Raw genomic sequence first — 19,603 nt, 5'->3', positions numbered from 1 at the left:
TTGGTGATTCCCAGTGGACAGGGCACGGCCCAGCTTTGGGGCGGGCAGGCGTTTCCTCCTCCTCGGAGTTGCTGGTCATTGGAGGACAGGTAGCGTTGGAGGAGGAGGGGAAATAGTGATCTTAACATTGCGATACGCCCGGGACCTGCTCGACACACACCAATGGGTTAATAGTCCTTTGTGTGTCACCGCGGCCACGCAGTGCGCACGTCAGGCCGGGTTCCTGTTCGCTCTCCTCCCCTCTCCGAGACGCCGCTCAGTGGCAATCCAGCGCCAGCGGGGGCGGGAATGGAAAGCGGGCTGTCGGTGCCGCACAATCGCAACCTGCCGGCCGCTGTCACCCAGTGCTTCTCGGTGGTGGCACTGTGCACGGCCGTGGCCGATCCCAACTGGTTCCAGGTCTCCCTGAACGGCACCTCCTCGCAGATCTACGGAGTGGCTTATGTGGTGCGTCTGCAGGGAAACCTCACCGCAGGTAAAGCGACCGAGCAGGGAGGAGGAGGAGGTGGCGGCGGCGGCGGCGCGGCGGCGGCCGGGGGGCGGGGGGGGGGGGGGGGGGGAAGGCAGTGACACTTGTAGACCGCTCGGCATCCCTCTTGTTAGAGGCGGCCACCCCCGCCTCCCTCAGCAGCCTGAGAGTTTCATAAACACCAACACCAGTTGTTATCCCCCTCCCCTCTCCTCGCTTTAAACTTTACTTTCCAAACCTCCCCCCCCCCCCCCAGGAAGGGGGAACACAGAAAATATGCCCCAGTTAACTAGAGGGGTGACACTAATTACGAACTAGATCATCAAAGTTGCCAGGTTGAGTTATGGAAAATAACATGAACACATTCATGCCAGCTGCACCACCTCAGGATTGGATTGGATTTGTTTATTGTCAGTGTACCGAGGTACAGTGAAAAGTATTTTTCTGCAAGCAGCTCAACAGATCGTTAAGTACATGGAAGAAAAGGGAATTAAACAAAATTCAAGAAAATACATGAGAATACATAATAGGGCAACACAAGATATACAATGTAACTACATAAGCATTGGCATCGGTTGAAGCATATAGGGTGTAGTGTTAATGAGGTCAGTCAATAAGGGTCATTTAGGAGTCTGATGACAGTGGGGACAAAGCTGTTTTTGAGTCTGTTCGTGCGTGTTCTCAGACTTCTGAATCTCCTGCCCGATGGAAGAAGTTGGAAAAGTGAGTAAGCCGGGTGGGAGGGATCCTTGATTATGCTGCCCGCTTTCCCCTGGCAGCGGGAGGTGTAGATGGAGTCCATGGATGGGAGGCAGGTTCGTGTGATGGACTGGGCGGTATTCACGACTCTCTGAAGTCCCTTGCGGTCCTGGGCCGAGCAGTTGCCATACCAGGTTGTGATGCAGCCCGATAGGATGCTTTCTATGGTGCATCTGTAAAAGTTGGTAAGGGTTAATGTGGACATGCCGAATTTCCTTAGTTTCCTGAGGAAGTATAGGCGCTGTTGTGCTTTCTTGGTGATAGCGTCGATGTGAGTGGACCAGGACAGAGTTTTGGTGATGTGCACCCCTAGGAATTTGAAACTGCTAACCATCTCCCCCAGGGATACCCTGAAGTGCCTTAAAAAGCCAATGAGGTACTTCTTGGTCGATCAAAAGTAGGGCAGGCAGTTGGCCAGGTTTTTGCACAGCCCTACCATTCCGCATTGAAGACTGGTGCTCTTGACAAGATTCCGTTTTGGTGATGTTGGTGTGGGATCATTACAGAGACCCACAAGACCAGGTGCTCTTTTTCAATCAGCACTTTGGCAATCTGAAAGGATAGATGTGGGTTTAATCTCTCATCTAAAAGATTTTGCCTCCAACATAATGCACTGGAAGGGTTCAGATGCAATTAAGCGCTCAAATTCTGAAATAGGGCCTGGATTCACAACCTTGTGACTTGGGGGCTGTGCTACCACAGGCACTACCACCTTCCCTATGCTCTCAAGGCGCACTTTATTAGTTGGCTGGACAGCTGGTTCGTGATACAGCACGAGGCCAGCAGCACGGGTTTAATTCCCATATCATCTGAGGTTATTCATGAAGGCCCCGCCTTCTCAACCTTGCCCCTGGCCTGAGGTGTGGTGATCCTCAGGTTAAATCACCACCAGTCAGCTCTCCCCCTCAAAGGGGAAAGCAGCCTATGGTCATTTGGCACTATGGCGACTGTATTTGGCCCCGTGCCGATCATGCTACGTCGCAGTGCTCAGTTCCTAAGCCTTAAATCTTTTTCATCTCCGGAACATTTTGGTTCCCTCTCATCGACCTGCTTGAATTCTTTAAAATTATGAAAGGTTTTGATGGAACGGATACCAAGAAAATGGCTACAGAGGGAACACTTTCACTTTCTTCTTTTGGCCATTGATCCTGACATGTTGGGAGATCCCAACACATCAGAGGGAAGATTGTAAACTGAAACATGACAGGCTGAAAGACATGTTTAATTATTTTCAAGGCTACAGATCGGAAGACCAGCCAAACAATCTCCATCCCAGGAAAGACTCCCGACCTGAGCCCCTCCAGGCCAGCCCAAGCACTTCCCCTGACCTCATATCCCCTGAGGGATCCCCCCTTGGCACTTTGGAGGCAAGTGTAGGGAGGGTACTCACCCCCCTTACTCCCCTTGGAGTGCTAGGCACCAGGTTGGTGCTGCCAAGGGGCGGATACTGAAGGGCGAAACTGAGGTGGGGGGAGGCATTTGGCAAACCCATAACAAAGTGTTGCTCACTTGGGGGGTGGGGGGCGGGGCTGCCACTAATTGAGGCAAAGGGGCTTATCCAGCGATTAGGGGGAGGGCTGCAGCAATATTCTGAGATCGGAGCACCCTTTAAAAATGGTACCTCAGCATGGTGGCACAGTGGGTTCGCCCTGTTGCCTCACGGCACCGAGGTCCCAGGTTCGATTCCGGCTCTCGGTCACTGTCCGTATGGAGTTTGCACATTCTCCCCGTGTTTGCGTGGGTTTAGCTCCCATAACCCAAAGATGTGCAGGGTAGGTGGATTGGCCACGCTAAATTGCCTCGTAATTGGAAAAAATTAATTGGGTGCTCTAAATTTACCAAAACAAATGGTACCTCCATCTGTGAGGAGAGGGACCTGTCAGCGAGTTTAGGATTGATCCCTCTCAAGTTCAACATAAAACCCGATACTGTGACAAGAACTTTCTAAGTGCCGTTGAATGGCTCATGCATACTGCTAGTAGGAAGCAGTCCTGATTCCCCGCAGGCAGGAGCACTTATCCTCGAAGCTGGGGAATTGTGCCTCATTTGTATGTGACCCCTCCTCCTCTGCCACCTTGACCTTAATCCATGCCTGCTCTTCAGGCTCCCATTTACCTTCACCAACTCCAGTCACTCCAAAACTCTACAGCTTGCATTCTTCCTTGAGCAAAGTCCTGTACACTCGTCTTGCTTTACGTTGTGTCTCATTGATTACAGAATCCTCACCCTGTTTTTATGGTTTAATAACAGTTTGTTTTGGTGATTTACCCCAGACTACCCCTCTGCCTTCCATTCACAACTTGTCCTCGCTTGGGATGGGGGAGGTTGTATTGTAAATAAATTCAGCAGGTCAGGCTGCAACTATGGAGGGAAAAACAGAGTCAATGCTGAGGGGGAGCGGGAGGCTGAACAAAACTCTGAAATAGCCTCAAAACGTGTTGGGCTTGCTGGGGGCTGTCCCAGCCGAGGGTGCCAAGTCCGTTGACTCTTAGGATCGGGGTGTCCTGGCTCAGACAACCATTGCTACAGCATGTGATTTAAATGCACCCCTTTGGCGCTACTTACAGGCTCCTGGCTACTCATATTGCTTATTGCGTCCTGTGAATGCTCAAAGCGCCTATCGTCATCTGGGAGCCCACCCAGGCTGCCACTCTGAAAACCCTCATACCCCAACTGTATCGTCAAGGGGATGTTCATGCCCAACTCAGTCAGTGACCCACCAATTGGAACTCCTCAGAAGCGCTGCCCCACTGCAGAGGAAGCAGGGGATTAGCAGAGCTCACTCCAACCGAAGGACATCTGCACCGTGGCCTTTGAAACCCTCCCTCTCAGGGTAGAGGCCTTACCAGTGACCCCCACCCCTCAGAATTAGCAGCTGTCTCCTCTTGGTGAGGTTGGCAGCACTGACCGCCTATGCCACCACCTCCCAGGCGCTGTTCAGGAAGACCGGCTTGAGTGCTTAAAACCAGCTCCAGCAGTCAGGCTCTTTAGCGCTAATTCCGGCCTCAACGGTTATAATGCCCTTTGAACCGGGAATTGCTCTCAATTTGTGCTGACACACTTACCGAATAGCATCCCGAACGGAAATGTGAATCACATGCAATTCAGCCTCAGAGGGAACACTGAGTGTTCCAAACAGAGAATTCAGTCCACTGTTTTACTGGAAGGAGTGTTTGGGGTCTTGGATGGTGGGATGGATTGAAGTAATATGGCATGGGTTGCATCTCTTGCAGTGACATGGTAGGGTTCCATCGGGGAGGGCAGGGGAGATTTGTTTGGTGGTGGCATTGCACTGGAGGTAGTAATGCTGGGGGAAGGATGATCCATTGAATATGGGAGCTGCTGAAATGGAAGGTAAGGACAAGGGGGACCCTAGCATGGTTCTGGGAGGTAGGGAAGTGTGAGAGCAGAAGTACGTGAAATAGATTGGGCATGGTGGAGCGCCCTGTCAACCGCACTGAGTAGGTCGCTTGGTTGAGGAAAAAACAAAGACATATATGAAGAGCTAGAATGGAAGGTTGCATTGTCAACACATGATAGAGACGGGGAAACTGATAGAATGGAATAGAGTCCTTACAGGAAGCGGAGTGTGGGACGTGTCGTCAAGGTAACAGTGCGAATCAGTGGGTTTCTAGGGAATATTAGTTGATAGCCTATCATCAGAAATGGACTCGGGGAAGTCAAGGAAGTGAATAGAACAGTACAGCACTGTACAGGCCCTTTGGCCCATGATATTTTGCTGACCATTTATCCTAATCTAAGATCAACCTAACCTACACCCCTTCAATTTACTGCTGTCCATGTGTCTGAAAGTCGCTTAAATGTCCCTAATGGCTCTGATTCCACCACCTCCGCTGGCAGTGCATTCCGCACACCCACCACTCTGTGTAAAGAACCTATCTCTGACATCTCCCCTATTCACAGTAACTTCATTGCAGTGTTAACGTAAGCCTACTTGTGACGCTAATAAAGATGATTATTAATATGTTCCTTGGCCAATTGCAGAAGCATTATAAAACAACATATGATACCAAGCCACATAAGGAGATATTAGGTCAAATGACCAATAGGTTGGTCAAAGCTGGTACCGGCAGGCAGGAAGGTGGTTTAAAGTGTGTCTTCTTCAATGCCAGGAGCATCCAGAATAAGGTGGGTGAACTTGCGCATGGGTTGGTACCTGGGACTTCGACGCTGTGGCCATTTCGGAGACATGGATAGAGCAGGGACAGGAATGGTTGTTGCAGGTGCCGGGGTTTAGATATTTCAGTAAGCTCAGGGAAGGTGGTAAAAGAGGGGAAGGGGTGGCATTGTTAGTCAAGGACAGTATTACGGTGGCAGAAAGGAAGTTTGATGAGGACTCGTCTACTGCGGTAGTATGGGCTGTGGTTAGGAGCAGGAAAGGAGAGGTCACCCTGTTAGGGGTTTTCTATAGGCCTCCGAAAAGTTCCAGAGATGTAGAGGAAAGGATTGCAAAGATGATTCTGGATATGAGCGAAAGCAACAGGATAGTTGTTATGGGGGACTTTAACTTTCCAAATATTGACTGGAAACGCTATAGTTTGAGTACTTTAGATAGTTCCGTTTTTGTGCAGGAGGGTTTCAATGTGTGCAGGAGGGTTTCCTGACACAGTATGTAGATAGGAATTAGGGGCAGCAGGGTAGCATGGTGGTTAGCATAAATGCTTCACAGCTCCAGGGTCCCAGGTTCGATTCCCGGCTGGGTCACTGTCTGTGTGGAGTCTGCACGTCCTCCCCCTGTGTGCGTGGGTTTCCTCCGAGTGCTCCGGTTTCCTCCCACAGTCCAAAGATGTGTGGGTTAGGTGGATTGGCCATGCTAAATTGCCTGTAGTGTCCTAATAAAAGTAAGGTTAAGGGGGGGGGGGGTTGTTGGGTTACGGGTATAGGGTGGATACGTGGGTTTGAGTAGGGTGATCATGGCTCGGCACAACATTGAGGGCCGAAGGGCCTGTTCTGTGCTGTACTGTTCTATGTTCTATGTTCTATGAGAGGCGAAGCCATATTGGATTTGGTACTGGGTAATGAACCAGGACAGGTGTTAGATTTGGAGGTAGGTGAGCACTTTGGTGATGGTGACCACAATTCGATTACGTTTACTTTAGTGATGGAAAAGGATAGGTATATACCGCAGGGCAAGAGTTATATCTGGGGGAAAGGCAATTATGATGCGATGAGGCAAGACTTGAGATGTGTGGGATGGAGAGGAAAACTGCAGGGGATGTGCACAATGGAAATGTGGAGCATGTTCAAGGAACAGCTATTGTGTGTCCTTGATAAGTATGTACTCGTCAGGCAGGGAGGATGTGGTCGAGCGAGGGAACCGTGGTTTACTAAAGCAGTTGAAACACTTGTCAAGAGGAAGAAGGAGGCTTATGTAAAGATGAGACGTGAAGGTTCAGTTAGGGCGCTCGAGAGTTACAAGTTAGCTAGGGAGGCCCTAAAGAGAGAGCTAAGAAGAGCTAGGAGGGGACATGAGAAGTCTTTGGCAGATAGGATCAAGGATAACCCTAAAACTTTCTATAGATATGTCAGGAATAAAAGAATGACTAGGGTAAGTGTAAGGCCAGTCAAGGACAGCAGTGGGAAGTTGTGCGTGGAGTCCGAGGAGATAGGAGAGGTGCTAAATGAATATTTTTCGTCAGTATTCACACAGGAAAAAGACAATGTTGTCGAGGAGAATACTGAGATACAGGCTACTAGACTAGAAGGGCTTGAGGTTCATAAGGAGGAGGTGTTAGCAATTCTGGAAATTGTGAAAATAGATAAATCCCCTGGGCTGGATGGGATTTATCCTAGGATTCTCTGGGAAGCTAGGGAGGAGATTTCTGAGCCTTTGGCTTTGATCTTTAAGTCATCTTTGTCTACAGGAATAGTGCCAGAAGACTGGAGGATAGCAAGTGTTGTCCCCTTGTTCAAGAAGGGGAGTAGAGACAACCCTGTTTACTATAGACCAGTGAGCCTTACTTCTGTTGTGGGCAAAGTCTTGGAAAGGTTTATAAGTGATAGGATGTATAATCATCTGGAAAGGAATAATTTGATTAGAGATCGTCAACACGGTTTTGTGAAGGGTAGGTCGTGCCTCACAAACCTTATTGAGTTCTTTGAAAAGGTGACCAAACAGGTGGATGAGGATAAAGCAGTTGATGTGGTGTATATGGATTTCAGTAAAGCGTTTGATAAGATTCCCCATGGTAGGCTATTGTAGAAAATACAGAGGCATGGGATTCAGGGTGTTTTAGCTGTTTGGATCAGAAATTGGCTAGCTGGAAGAAGACAAAGGGTGGTGGTTGATGGGAAATGTTCAGACTGGTGTCCAGTTACTAGTGGTGTACCACAAGGATCTGTTTTGGGGCCACTGCTGTTGGTCATTTTTATAAATGACCTCGAGGAGGGCGTAGAAGGATGGATGAGTAAATTTGCAGATGGCACTAAAGTCGGTGGAGTTGTGGACAGTGTGGAAGGATGTTACAAGTTACAGAGGGACATAGATAAGCTGCAGCGCTGGGCTGAGAGGTGGCAAATGGAGTTCAATGCAGAAAAGTGTGAGGTGATTCATTTTGGAAGGAATAACAGGAAGACAGAGTACTGGGCTAATGGTAAGATTCTTGGTAGTGTGGATGAGCAGAGAGATCTTGGTGTCCTTGTACATAGATCCCTGAAAGTTGCCACCCAGGCTGAGAGGGTTGTTAAGATGGCGTACGGTGTGTTAGCTTTTATTGGTAGAGGGATTGAATTTCGGAGCCATGAGGTCATGTTGCAGCTGTACAAAACTTTGGTGCATTTTTTGGTGCATTTGGAGTATTGCGTGCAATTCTGGTCGCCGCATTATAGGAAGGATGTGGAAGCATTGGAAAGGGTGCAGAGGAGATTTACCAGAATGTTGCCTGGTATGGAGGGAAGATCTTATGAGGGAAGGCTGAGGGACTTGAGGCTGTTTTCGTTAGAGAGAAGAAGGTTAAGAGCTGACTTAATTGAGGCATACAAGATGATCAGAGGATTAGATAGGGTGGACAGCGAGAGCCTTTTTCCTCGGATGGTGCTGTCTAGCATGAGGGAACATAGTTTTAAATTGAGGGGAGATAGATACAGGACAGATGCCAGAGGTAGGTTCTTTACTCAGAGAGTAGTAAGGGCGTGGAATGCCCTGCCTGCAACAGTAGTGGACTCGCCAACACTAAGGACATTCAAATGGTCATTGGATAGACATATGGATGATAAGGGAATAGTGTAGATGGGCTTTAGAGTGGATTTAAAGGTCGGCGCAACGTCGAGGGCCGAAGGGCCTGTACTGCGCTGTAATGTTCTATGTTTTATGTTTAAGGAGTGTCCTAGAGGTGGAAAGTGAAGCAGACAGGTGAAAATGCTTAGACAGTAAATTCAGGGCTTGGGGTCTAGGCAGCTGAATGCATGACCACCAATCGAGATTGTTGAACTGTGGCCAGATAAAATCTGATGGGAAGGCCGGTGTCCCAATGCTGTACAGGCAACGGTCCTTCCAAAGCTAATGTTGCCCGTTCGGTTGCCTCAGATGTCTGTTTAAAAATCCAGAGAGCTGTAAAAAAAATCAGCAATCTGTTGGCCAATATTCTTCCCTGAACCAACATGCTTACGTCCTTCCCGCGTCTCCCGCGTAGTTTCTTGGGGAGAGGTGAGAGAGGGCAGAGTCTCAGGCATCTGCAAGGAACTGGGAGCTGAAGATACGAAGACCGAGGACCTGAAGCTTAAGTTGGAAGACGAGCTCAGGGAGGAGATGGAGGACGGTATCTGGGCAGAAGCCCTGAGCTGAGTAAACACGACCGCAACATGTGCCAGGTTCAGCCTGATCCAGTTTAAGGTCGTGCACCGGGCCCACATGACGGGGGCCCAACTGAGCAGATTCTTCGGGCTGGAGGACGTGTACTAGATGCGCCGGAGGGCAGGCTAACCATATACACATGTTCTGGTCGTGCCCTAAACTCAGGGGGTATCGGCAGGGATTCGCAGATGTCATGTCCCGGGTATTGAAAACTGGGGTGGTCATGAGCCCTGAGGTGGCAATCTTTGGGGTTTCGGAGGAGCTGGGAGTCCAGGAAGAGAGAGAGGCCGACGTTCTGGCCTTCGCTACCCTGGTAGCCCGGCAACGAATACTGTTAGCACGGAGGGACTCAAAGCCCCCGAGGGCTGAGGGATGGTTATCGGTCATGGCGAGCTTTCTTGGCCTGGAGAAAGTCAAGTTCGCCCGAAGGTGGCAGCCATTTATTGACTTCTTCGCAGAGGAGTAAGCGTCAGCAGGGGGGGAGGGGGGGAGGGTTAGGGTAGAGTAGATTTGGGGGATATTAAGGCAGGTCTGTGCGTGAACAGAGCCGTGGTTTGCACTATGTTTAATTTGTGTCTTGACTTTTTTTGTACTGTACAATGTCACTTTTTCTATATGCCTAAAATACCTCAATAAAATTGTTTGCTAACAAAAGAAATGGCTTTAAACTCTTTCCACAGTGAATTACTGAATTGCAGCACTTCTTACTGTGCAAGCAAGCCCAGCAGAAATGTAACTCATGGCTAGATAAGCACATGAAAGTGAAAGGAATAGATGGGTATGTTAATGGGGTTGGATGAAGAAGGGAGGAAGCTTGTCTGGCACATAAACGCGAGCACTGACCTGTTGGATTGAATGGCTTCTTTCTGTGCTGCGAATAATTATGCAATTGCAGGGCCGTTAAACAATGAAGAGATGAATGACCAGTTGATATTTTCTTGGGTATTGAGGAGGGGATAGCGACCAGAACACAGGGAGAACTAGCCCTTCGGACCTTCAACCAGTACTTTGAGATCTTGAAGGTTCGCCTTAGCCCACAGAATAGGTGGGTAAATCCTTGATCAACATCTCAACCAAAGGATGACTGTTCTGAGAGTACAGTAATCCCCCAGGCCTGCGGAGATTGTGTGCTATGGTCTTGTGATAAGGCGTGAGCCCACAACTTTCTGAAGAATTGGTAGGACTAGTAATTTAAATCTGCATTGCAAAACTGAGTGATTCTTTGAAGGTGAATATTTATTGTGCAACCAAGTACTCACTCAAAACATTCTGATTTTATCTTTTATCTCTTGTAATTGGAAGATTTGTGACCTCTTTGGTAATGGTCCATTCATTCATAAGTTAGCACAGGACACAATAGGAGCTTCAACAATGATTTTAAAAAAAAAATATAATTTTTATTGACATTTTTACAAAATACAAAATATAAACATCTTAACTCTATTAACAAACAACCGCGGTAACACCCCATGAACAATACCCCCCAGCTTCAAGAGCAACTTCAAACAAAAGGAAAGAACAAAAACAAAAAAAATCAAAAGAGCACCCAGACAACAAAAGGGAAAGAGATAGCACCCTCCACAAACCCATGTGCACAGTTCTCCCTCCCTCCAATCCTTACCCCCCCTCCCCCCCCCCCCCCCCCCCCCCCTCCCGGGTTGCTGCTGCTGTCGGCCTATTTCCCTACCGTTCCGCCAGGAAGTCCAGGAAAGGCTGCCACCGCCTGAAAAACCCTTGTACTGATCCCCTCAGGGCAAATTTCACCCTCTTCAATTTAATGAACCCCGCCATATCCGAGATCCAGGCCTCCACGCTTGGGGGCCTCGCATCCTTCCATTGGAGCAAGATCCTCCGCCGGGCTACTAGGGATGCAAACGCCAGAACACCGGCCTCTATCGCCTCCTGCACTCCCGGCTCCACTGCCACCCCAAAAATTGCGAGTCCCCAGCCTGGCTCGACCCTGGATCCCACCACCCCCGACACCGTCCTTGCTACTCTCTTCCAAAACTCCCCCAGCGCTGGGCACGCCCAAAACATATGGGCGTGGTTCGCTGGGCTCCCCGAGCACCTAGCACACCTGACTTCTCCCCTGAAAAACCTGCTCATCCTCGACCCAGTCATGTGGGCCCTATGCAGCACCTTGAACTGTATGAGGCTAAGCCTCGCACAGGAAGAGGAGGAATTCACTCTCTCCAGGGCATCCGCCCACGTCCCCTCCTCAATCTCCTCACCCAGCTCCTCTTCCCATTTATCCTTCAGTTCCTCCACCGAGGCCTCGTCTACCTCCTGCATTACCCGGTATATGTCCGAAATCCTCCCTCCTCCGACCCACACCCCCGAGAGCACCCTGTCCCGTACCCCACGTGGGGGCAACAAGGGGAACTCCTCCATCTGCCGCCTGGCAAACGCCCTAACCTGCATGTACCGAAACATGTTGCTTCAACAATGATTTGACGAGTATGTTTTAGTTAACGTGTTTTATGTCATTCGATATCTTCACCTCATTAATGCATTCTTAAATACCCACAGGATCGTTTTACAACTGATTGCCCATAACAACAATATATTGGTATCTTGCTGAATAGCAAGAAAATTATTGTTAAGTCTATTAAAAATAGATTGGTAAGTCTGTTCCTGAGTTAAAAAGTAACCATTGTCAAAATGAAACCAGCCTCAGATGGAAGTGTTCTACGTGGATTATTTCCAGTGATTGGAACTGGGAATTGTATCCCTGTGGGTATTGCCATTGAATTTGGTTGTGTTGCTCCTTCATGCCTTTGCACCAGGTAAATAGTCTTTAGACTCAGGGCTAAGGAATGACTGCATGTTGGCATCTTACTGATTCTTGCCGATCAGGGAAAGGAGGAAAACTGAAAATAAGCAGCTAGCTTAGAATAGCCTTTGATTTCAAACAAGCATTTCATTATTGTTTCTGCATGAGGTCACTTTAACGCGAGAGACCACATGATACTCCCTCAGAACTTTTCTTTATCACTTGTGACTACGCAAGACACAGAATCCCTGTTGTTGAGCAAATCAAGGAGCCCTTTAACATTTAATGCAGATGGAATGTAATCTGATTAGTGTATAAAAAGCACATGCAAGTAGGCAATCTACTCATAATGTGGACAAAATCTAATTTAATAATTGCAAAATGTTAATGTTACTGAGAAAGGCAGCGAGCGAAATATAAGGGCAGCCACACACTGCTGTATGCTTCTATATATATATTCTCTCATAGGATTTGGGTGTCACTAACTAGACCAGCATTTATTGCCAACATGGCAGCACGGTAGCACAAGTGACTATGAATCACAGAATTTACAGTGCAGAAGGAGGCCATTCGGCCCATCAAGTCTGCTCTGGGCCTTGGAAAGGGCACCCCACTTAAGCCCACACCTCCAACCTATCCCCGTAACCCAGAAACCCCACCTAACCTTTTTGGACACTAAGGGGCAATTTATCATGGCAATCCACCTAACCTGCACATATTTGGACTGTGGGAGGAAACCGGAGCACCCGGAGGAAACCCAAGCACACACAGGGAGAACGTGCAGACTCCGCACAGACAGTGACCCAAGCCGGGAATCGAACCTGGGACCCTGGCGCTGTGAAGCAACAATGGTAACCATCGTGCTGCCATGCCGCCCATCACTGTGACTAGCACTGTGGCTTCACAGCGCCAGGGTTCCAGGTTTGATTCCCCACTGGGTCGCTGTCTGTGCGGAGACTGCACGTTCTCCCCGTGTCTGCGTGGGTTTCCTCCGGGTGCTCCGGTTTCCTCCCACAGTCCAAAGATGTGCAGGTTAGGTGGATTAGCCATGCTACATTGCCCTTGGTGTCCAATCAGGTTATATGGGGTTATTGGGTTACGGGGATAGGATGGAAGTGAGGGCTTAAGTGTGTTGGTGCAGACTCGATGGGCCGAATGGCCTCCTTCTGCACTGGATGTTCTATGTTCTATTGCCCATTCCTAATTGCCGTTAAAGGTGTTGATGATGTGCTGCCTTGCTGAACTGCTGCAGTCCATGTGGTGTTGGTATACCCACTGTGCTGTTAGGGGGTTCCAGGATTTTGACCCAGTGGCAGTGAAAGAACAGCGATATAGTTCCAAATCAGGATGCTGTGTGGTTTGGAAGGGAACTTGCAGGTTGGTGCTCCCTGGGTCTGCCGCATTAATTAAATTGCCAGATGGGGCAGTGTAGACAGCATTTATTTCTCAATTCAAATAAAATGACTTATAATGGAGAACACCGGACCACAGAAAAGTTACATCTTCTCCATTGCTTTATTATAAGTGCACTTATAAGCCCACTAAATATACCTTCAGATCCTCCTAGATGAAGATTGCACAGAGACAGCTGGTGATATGAAGCACAGTATAATATGGAGTTTTGGATAACGATACAAGTTAGTAAAGAAACTGTCAGGGATTGAGTTTAGTATGATGCAGTTATGTTCTAAGTTGTTGAATTGCATTTATCTGGTCTGTTGGACTCCTGGTTTTGGAGCCTTTTTAGTTAAGCTAGAAAATTGGAAACCAAAGGTCAGGTTTCTAAAATAGAAAATTAGTTTTTACTGGGAACAGGAGACATTTGTTATTAAGGCTCTTAATGCTTCCAATGGAGTTGGAGCATGTTAATGTTACTAAACTAGTAATCCAACAGTCCAGGCTAATTCGCTAGAGACCATGGACTCAAATCCCACAATGGCAACTGGTAGAATTTAAACACAATGAATAAAATTTGCAATTGAAAGCCAGCCTCAGTAATAGTGACCATGAAACCATTGCCAATTGTTGTCAAAACCATTGGGTTCACTAAAAGAGAAGGAAATCCGCCATCTTTACCTGGTCTGGCCTACATGTGACCCTAGACCCAATGTGGTTCGCTCTTAACTGCCCTCTGAAATGATCTAGCAAGATACTCAGTTCAAGGGTATATATGGATGGACAACAAATGCTGGCCTTGCCAGTGATGCCCACACCCCATAAAAGAATTTTTAAAAGCTAGAACTTCACAGGTGGCACAGTGGTTAGCACTGTTGCCTCACAGCGCCAGGGACCCGGGTCAATTCCAGCCTTGGGTGACTCTGAGGAGTTTGCATATTATCCTATTTCTGTGTGGGTTTCCTCCGGGTGTTCCAGTTTCCTCCCACAATCCAAAGGTGTGTGGGTTAGGTGGACTGATCACGCTAAATTGCCCCTTGGTGTCCAGAGATGTGGTGGTTACAGTAACGGATAATTGGGATAGGACGGGAAGTGGGCTTGGGTGAAGTAAGCTTTCATAGGACCGGTGCAGACCCGATGGGCTGAATGGCCTCCTACTGCACTCTACGGATCCTATGATTCTAGAACACAACCTGTAATCCCACCCTGTATTTATATCTATTATAGTTATATGATTTAGATATTTATCCACTGTTATGGTTTTTAACCTTGCAAAAGCTAACAACCTCTCTTCTCACTCTATAATTGTTTCAACCATTCTTCTCGCAGGTGCAAACCCTGCTGTTACAAAAATAGCTTGGATGATTGTCGAGGAATCACGGCTAGGGACGTGACATGGAGTGTCTATTGGGAAACTGTAATCTTGCAAATTAGGAAAGTGGAGCGTTGGCCAGTTGCAGAAGGGTACTTGTCGTTGTTACCAGTTGCAGACTTGTACAATGTAGTTTACTCTCTGTGCCGTCTCAGTAGGGATGGGCAATAAATGCGGTCTTGCCAGTGGTGCCCACATCCTGAGAACAAACGTACTCAAAGAGAGGGTTGAACCACCTTCATTGAAGTGCTTAATCTGCAGCAAAATGCCACAAAGTGGGGGTGGTTTAAGAGGTCTATTTTACAGACAAACCAGAAACTGCAATTCTAGACCATGCTAAGAACTCTTAAGGGCACGGTGTGTGAAAATCATCCATTGTTCCGGTCCTGATAGTTATGCAATAGGTTTTGCTGGAATTATTGTGAACAGATAAGGACAGGATTGCTCTAAACTGGGAAGCCTACTGTTGATTAGCCTGTTAACCGGTGCTGTCCTAGTTAACACGTGGAAAGTGTTTACTTGGTCAATATAACATTGACCATGAGACACCAAGTGTCAGTGCCTTCCAGAAAGAAATGGTGAAAGTTTGAATGTTGGTCAATTAATATTTGGTTGTCAGTGCAGCTTATTGTATTGAAACATGTCATAGGTGCTTCATACAATGACTGTTAAGCAGGTGAATGCACCAGCCTTTCTATATCAGCAATATTCCATGAACAATAGAGATGAATAAGAAATTATTTGGGGTTTTTCTTTGTAGATAGTAATATTTGAAGGAGGAATATTTGACCACAGCCTGGGAAAGCTCTCAATTCAACTTCAGATACTGGGATCTTTAAAATCCACCTGAACAGACAGGTGGGACTTCAATTTTCAGTTTAACGATATACATTAATGGGATGTGAGCATTGCTGGCAAGGCCAGAACTTGTTACCATTCCTTATGGGTTGGTGATGGTCAGAGTCATTTCAAGCCCAGAATCATTGAATGTACAGTGCAGATGGAGACCATTCGGCCCATCAAGTCGACACCGGCCCTTGGAAAGAGCACCCCGCTTAAGCCCACACCTCCACCCTATCCCCTTAGCCCAGAAACCCTACCGAACCTCTTTGGGCACGATGGGCAATCTAGCATGGCCAATCCACCTAAGCTGCTAATCTTTGGACTGTGGGAGGAAACCGGAGCACCCGGAGGAAACGCATGCAGACACTGAGAGAAGGTGCAGACATAGATACATAGAAGATAGGAGCAGGAGGAGGACTTCTGGCCCTTCGAGCCTGCTACGCCATTTATCACGATCATGGCTGATCATCCAACTCAGTAGCCTAATCCTTTGACCCCATTCGTCCCAAACGCTATATCTAGCTGCCTCTTGAATATATTCAATGTTTTAGCATCAACTACTTCCGTGGTAATTAATTCCACCGGCTCACCACTCTTTGGGTGAAGAAATGTCTCCGCATAGACATTGACCCAAGCCGGGAATCGAAGCTGGGACCCTGGAGCTGTGAAGCGACAGTGCTAACATGTCACTCACATCCCATTAATGTATACAATTAAAATCAAAATTGAAGTCCCCCGTGTCTGTTCAGGTGGATTTTAAAGATCCCAGCATCTGAAGAAGAATTGTGAGGCTGTGGTCAACCATAATCTGCAGTGCTACCCTGCCTACCAGAAGGAGGCCATTCAGCTTATTTTGTCCATGTGGGCTCCCCGGGGAGCAATCTAGTGGGTCCATGTGCAATCCCTCTAGCCCCTGAAGGTTTATTTCCCTCAAGTGCCCACCCAGTTTCCTTTTGAAGTCATTGATCATTTTCTCTTCCACCATCCCACGTCCCAGGTCATTACCACACGCTATGTAAAACATTCTTTTTTACTTTCCACCTTCAACTCTTGCCCAGAATCTTAAACCTGTGCCCATCAGTCCTTGTATCACCATGATACATGTGATAATAGTGGTGATCCTCCTTTTAGAACCACTGCATTTAATGTGGTATGGGTACACCCACAGTGCTATGAGGGAGGGGGTTCCAGGATTTCAACGCTGTAATGATGAAGGAATGATGATACATTTCCACGTCAGGTTGATGTGCCGCCATTATGGGGAACTTGCAGGTCGTGGCTTTTTCAGGCGAACGCTTGTTGCTCTGTTTACTTGCTATAAATGTAGCAGTTAATAAGGTCGCCTTTCTTAATCCTAATTGTGAGTATACTTTCAGAGTCGCCAGGTATCTCTCGATACCGCCACAAGGTTCAACCCGAATACCGATCAAAGAGCCAAGACACAAGTTAGTTAGTTCAAAGTCAATGGTATTTATTTACACACAGTATGATTTACTCATGCACAATAACACTACAGGCTAAACTATATCTATCACTAACGCCTATACTTAACTTCGGGTGGCCACTTAAGTCAGAGGGACAATGGCCGTTGTTCGGATCTGAGGCTGTTGGGTTTGAAGAGGTAACAGGAGTACAGCTAAGGTCATCCGTCTGGTAGTGAGCGTTGACCTTGAACTTACTTGCTTCTGGTGCAGCTTGTGGAAGGGTCTCTCTGCTTGAGAGCCAATTCCAAGAGAGCGAACCTTTCGCGGGGGTTCCTTCTTATACTTGGAGGGGCTTTGCGCGCTTTTAGACGGGCCTTAAACTTGGTCCCAATTAATTGGGCAGCTTCTTGATCATTGTCATCGATCTAAACCAATAAAGGGGCGGGTGCCTTGATGGCTGGGCGTGTCCTAAGTGGCCGTTGGCCTTGCTTTGTGTGTGTCTGGTTGGGGTAGTGGTGCCGGAATGTCTGAGATAGTATCGGCTACCTGAGTACTAGTCCTTTGTTCCTCGGAAATGGAACATCAATATGTAAATCGACCCAGAGTTTCGGTTCCGTCTGCTGACTGCCTTCCAAATATATATTCAGGCTCTGTGCCTGCTTGTTGCTTTGCATTGTCCATATTTCCCTATAGACTCTGAAATATCCATTTTATATACTGAAAGTGGCCATCCCAGATGGCTACATGCTGCCCTTGCCTTACCCTGTGGTGGAGGTCGGGGGTAGAAGGTGCTGTTGTTGAAGGAACCTTGGCAAGTTGCCGCAGTGCATCTTTAAAAATTTTTTTTACAGTACCCAATTCATTTGTTCGAATTAAGGGGCAATTTAGCGTGGCCAATCCACCTACTCAGCACATCTTTGGGTTGTGTGGGCGAAACCCACGCAAACACGGGGAGAATGTGCAAACTCCACATGGGCAGTGACCCAGAGCCGGGATTGAACCTGGGGCCTTGGCGCCGTGAGGCAGCAGGGCGAACCCACTGCGCTACCGTGCTGCCCTGCCGCAGTGCATCTTGCATATGGTACACAATGCTGCCCCTGAGCACCATACCTCATGTCTCTAGTTGAGCAGAAGTCAAAATTTGCTTCAAATTGGGGGTTTGTTTCTTTCTCTTCCTGTCAACACCACATTTTCTGCATTGTTCGATTGCCTCCTGTGATCAGTTGTAATATACCTGCATGGGGAGAAAGAAACGCACACTAAACGTTCTGACTTGGCTAAATTACTCCTTAGTGTCCAGGGAAATGCAAGTTAGGTTACGGGGATAGGCCAGGTTGGACGAAGGAGTGGACCCGAGTAGAGTGCTCCTTCGGAAGGTCTGTGCAGATTCAATGGGCCGAATGGCCTCCTTCAACACTGTAGAGATTTTATGATTCTTTGTTATACAAATGTTCAACCTTTTTTAGCACATTTCCCACAAATACAATTTGTCTTGTGAAGTTAAGTCTCATGAGTGCCTTTAAATTGTTATTGAGGAGTAACCTCCTGCCTGTTACCTTGAAAGTAAGTACTCAAGGTCCAATCTCCTAATCAGATGCAAAATGTCTTTTATTCACCTTTTTGTCTCTGGTTTTCAGTCAAGACTAGGTTATTGGGCCCACCTGCTTAGTATTATTGGGAAAAAGATGGTCCCGATTTTGGAAGATGAGGTTCTGCTGAGGGAGGAAACTTGAGTGATTTAACACTATCATGATGATAACGACTGATCTTCATACAGCACCCTTTCAGTAACAAAGGTGCCTTTCAGGGGAAGTCAGGGGCACCAAACTGAAAGCGGGTGGGACGTTTAGGATGGGAACTGAAAACGGGTGGAAGAGGTAGTTTTGAGGGGGCTTTTAAAGCTTGCGAGAGATGTGGCGAGGCAAAGTCTGAATTCAAACTGTTCTGTAGATCTTTCTTGCCCCCAGGCATCTGGTCCAATAGTCACGTGCCATTCGCCAGTGATTTAGAAACTTTATTGGCAGAGGTGATGTAACTTGTTCCTGTTGCTGTCGTCATTGTACTGATACTGGAAGTTAGATCAAATGGCAAGCGTATCTGCCACTAACAAAGTACATGGGAACTTCCTGAAGCTTTCTGCTAACAGCTGATATCTGTGCCAAAAAACAACTACGTTAGAAAAAGCTCTATGAATAGCAATTTAGCAATTAGTACTGAGAACTGTAATTTCTGGAAGGGTTACTGGAGAAGCTCAGAACTGACTGTATAATGTTAGTCAGTACTGATATAATCTTCCCTGAAATGATGCACTCCAGAACCCCCCTCCAGTGCCCAAGAATTATCTACTTTGTGTGACTACTCAGATTGTATCTTCTGGATTTGGCTTGTCTCAGAATGTTTGAAGCGCCATCTCCCTCAGCAAACCATTTATTCTTTGTCATGGGTTCAAATTTTCTCTTTTGTTTTTCAGTAGTACGGTTTATTTTCTAAAAGATAGTGGAATGGGAAGGCGGTTCCAATCCATGGAGTGCACATCTTGTTCCATGTGGGAACTCTGGGTGCTGGATAACCATCACCAGCTGGAGTTTGTGTTTAAGTTCATTCATGGCCTCTATAAATTAGTGATTTGGTTGACGAGATTGAATATATGATTGCTAAATTTACTGATGACTCAAAGATAGGTAGGAAAGTAAGTTGTGAAGAGGACACGAGGAACATGGTTCTGCCAAAAGCGAACAAAGTCCCATAGCGAGCA

The 19,603-nt window shown here is 47.4% G+C and overlaps 1 protein-coding gene across 1 annotated transcript in view; it reads left to right on the top strand.

Annotated features, from left to right (window-relative positions):
- Nucleotides 1-204: 204 nt before the first annotated feature.
- Nucleotides 205-19,603, top strand: part of LOC119963896 (transmembrane protein 127) — a 50,221-nt gene continuing 30,822 nt past the window's right edge. Inside the window, exon 1 of the mRNA XM_038793278.1 lies at nucleotides 205-475. Within this exon, the coding sequence (XP_038649206.1) occupies nucleotides 289-475 (187 nt within the window). The 5' untranslated portion in view covers nucleotides 205-288. The remainder of the gene's footprint in view (nucleotides 476-19,603) is intronic.

The sequence above is a fragment of the Scyliorhinus canicula genome, chromosome 3, assembly GCF_902713615.1.
Source record: "Scyliorhinus canicula chromosome 3, sScyCan1.1, whole genome shotgun sequence".
Lineage (NCBI taxonomy): Eukaryota > Metazoa > Chordata > Chondrichthyes > Carcharhiniformes > Scyliorhinidae > Scyliorhinus > Scyliorhinus canicula.
The sequence above is the reverse complement of the archived record's forward strand: the minus strand, read 5'-3'. Positions and strand labels throughout refer to the sequence as shown.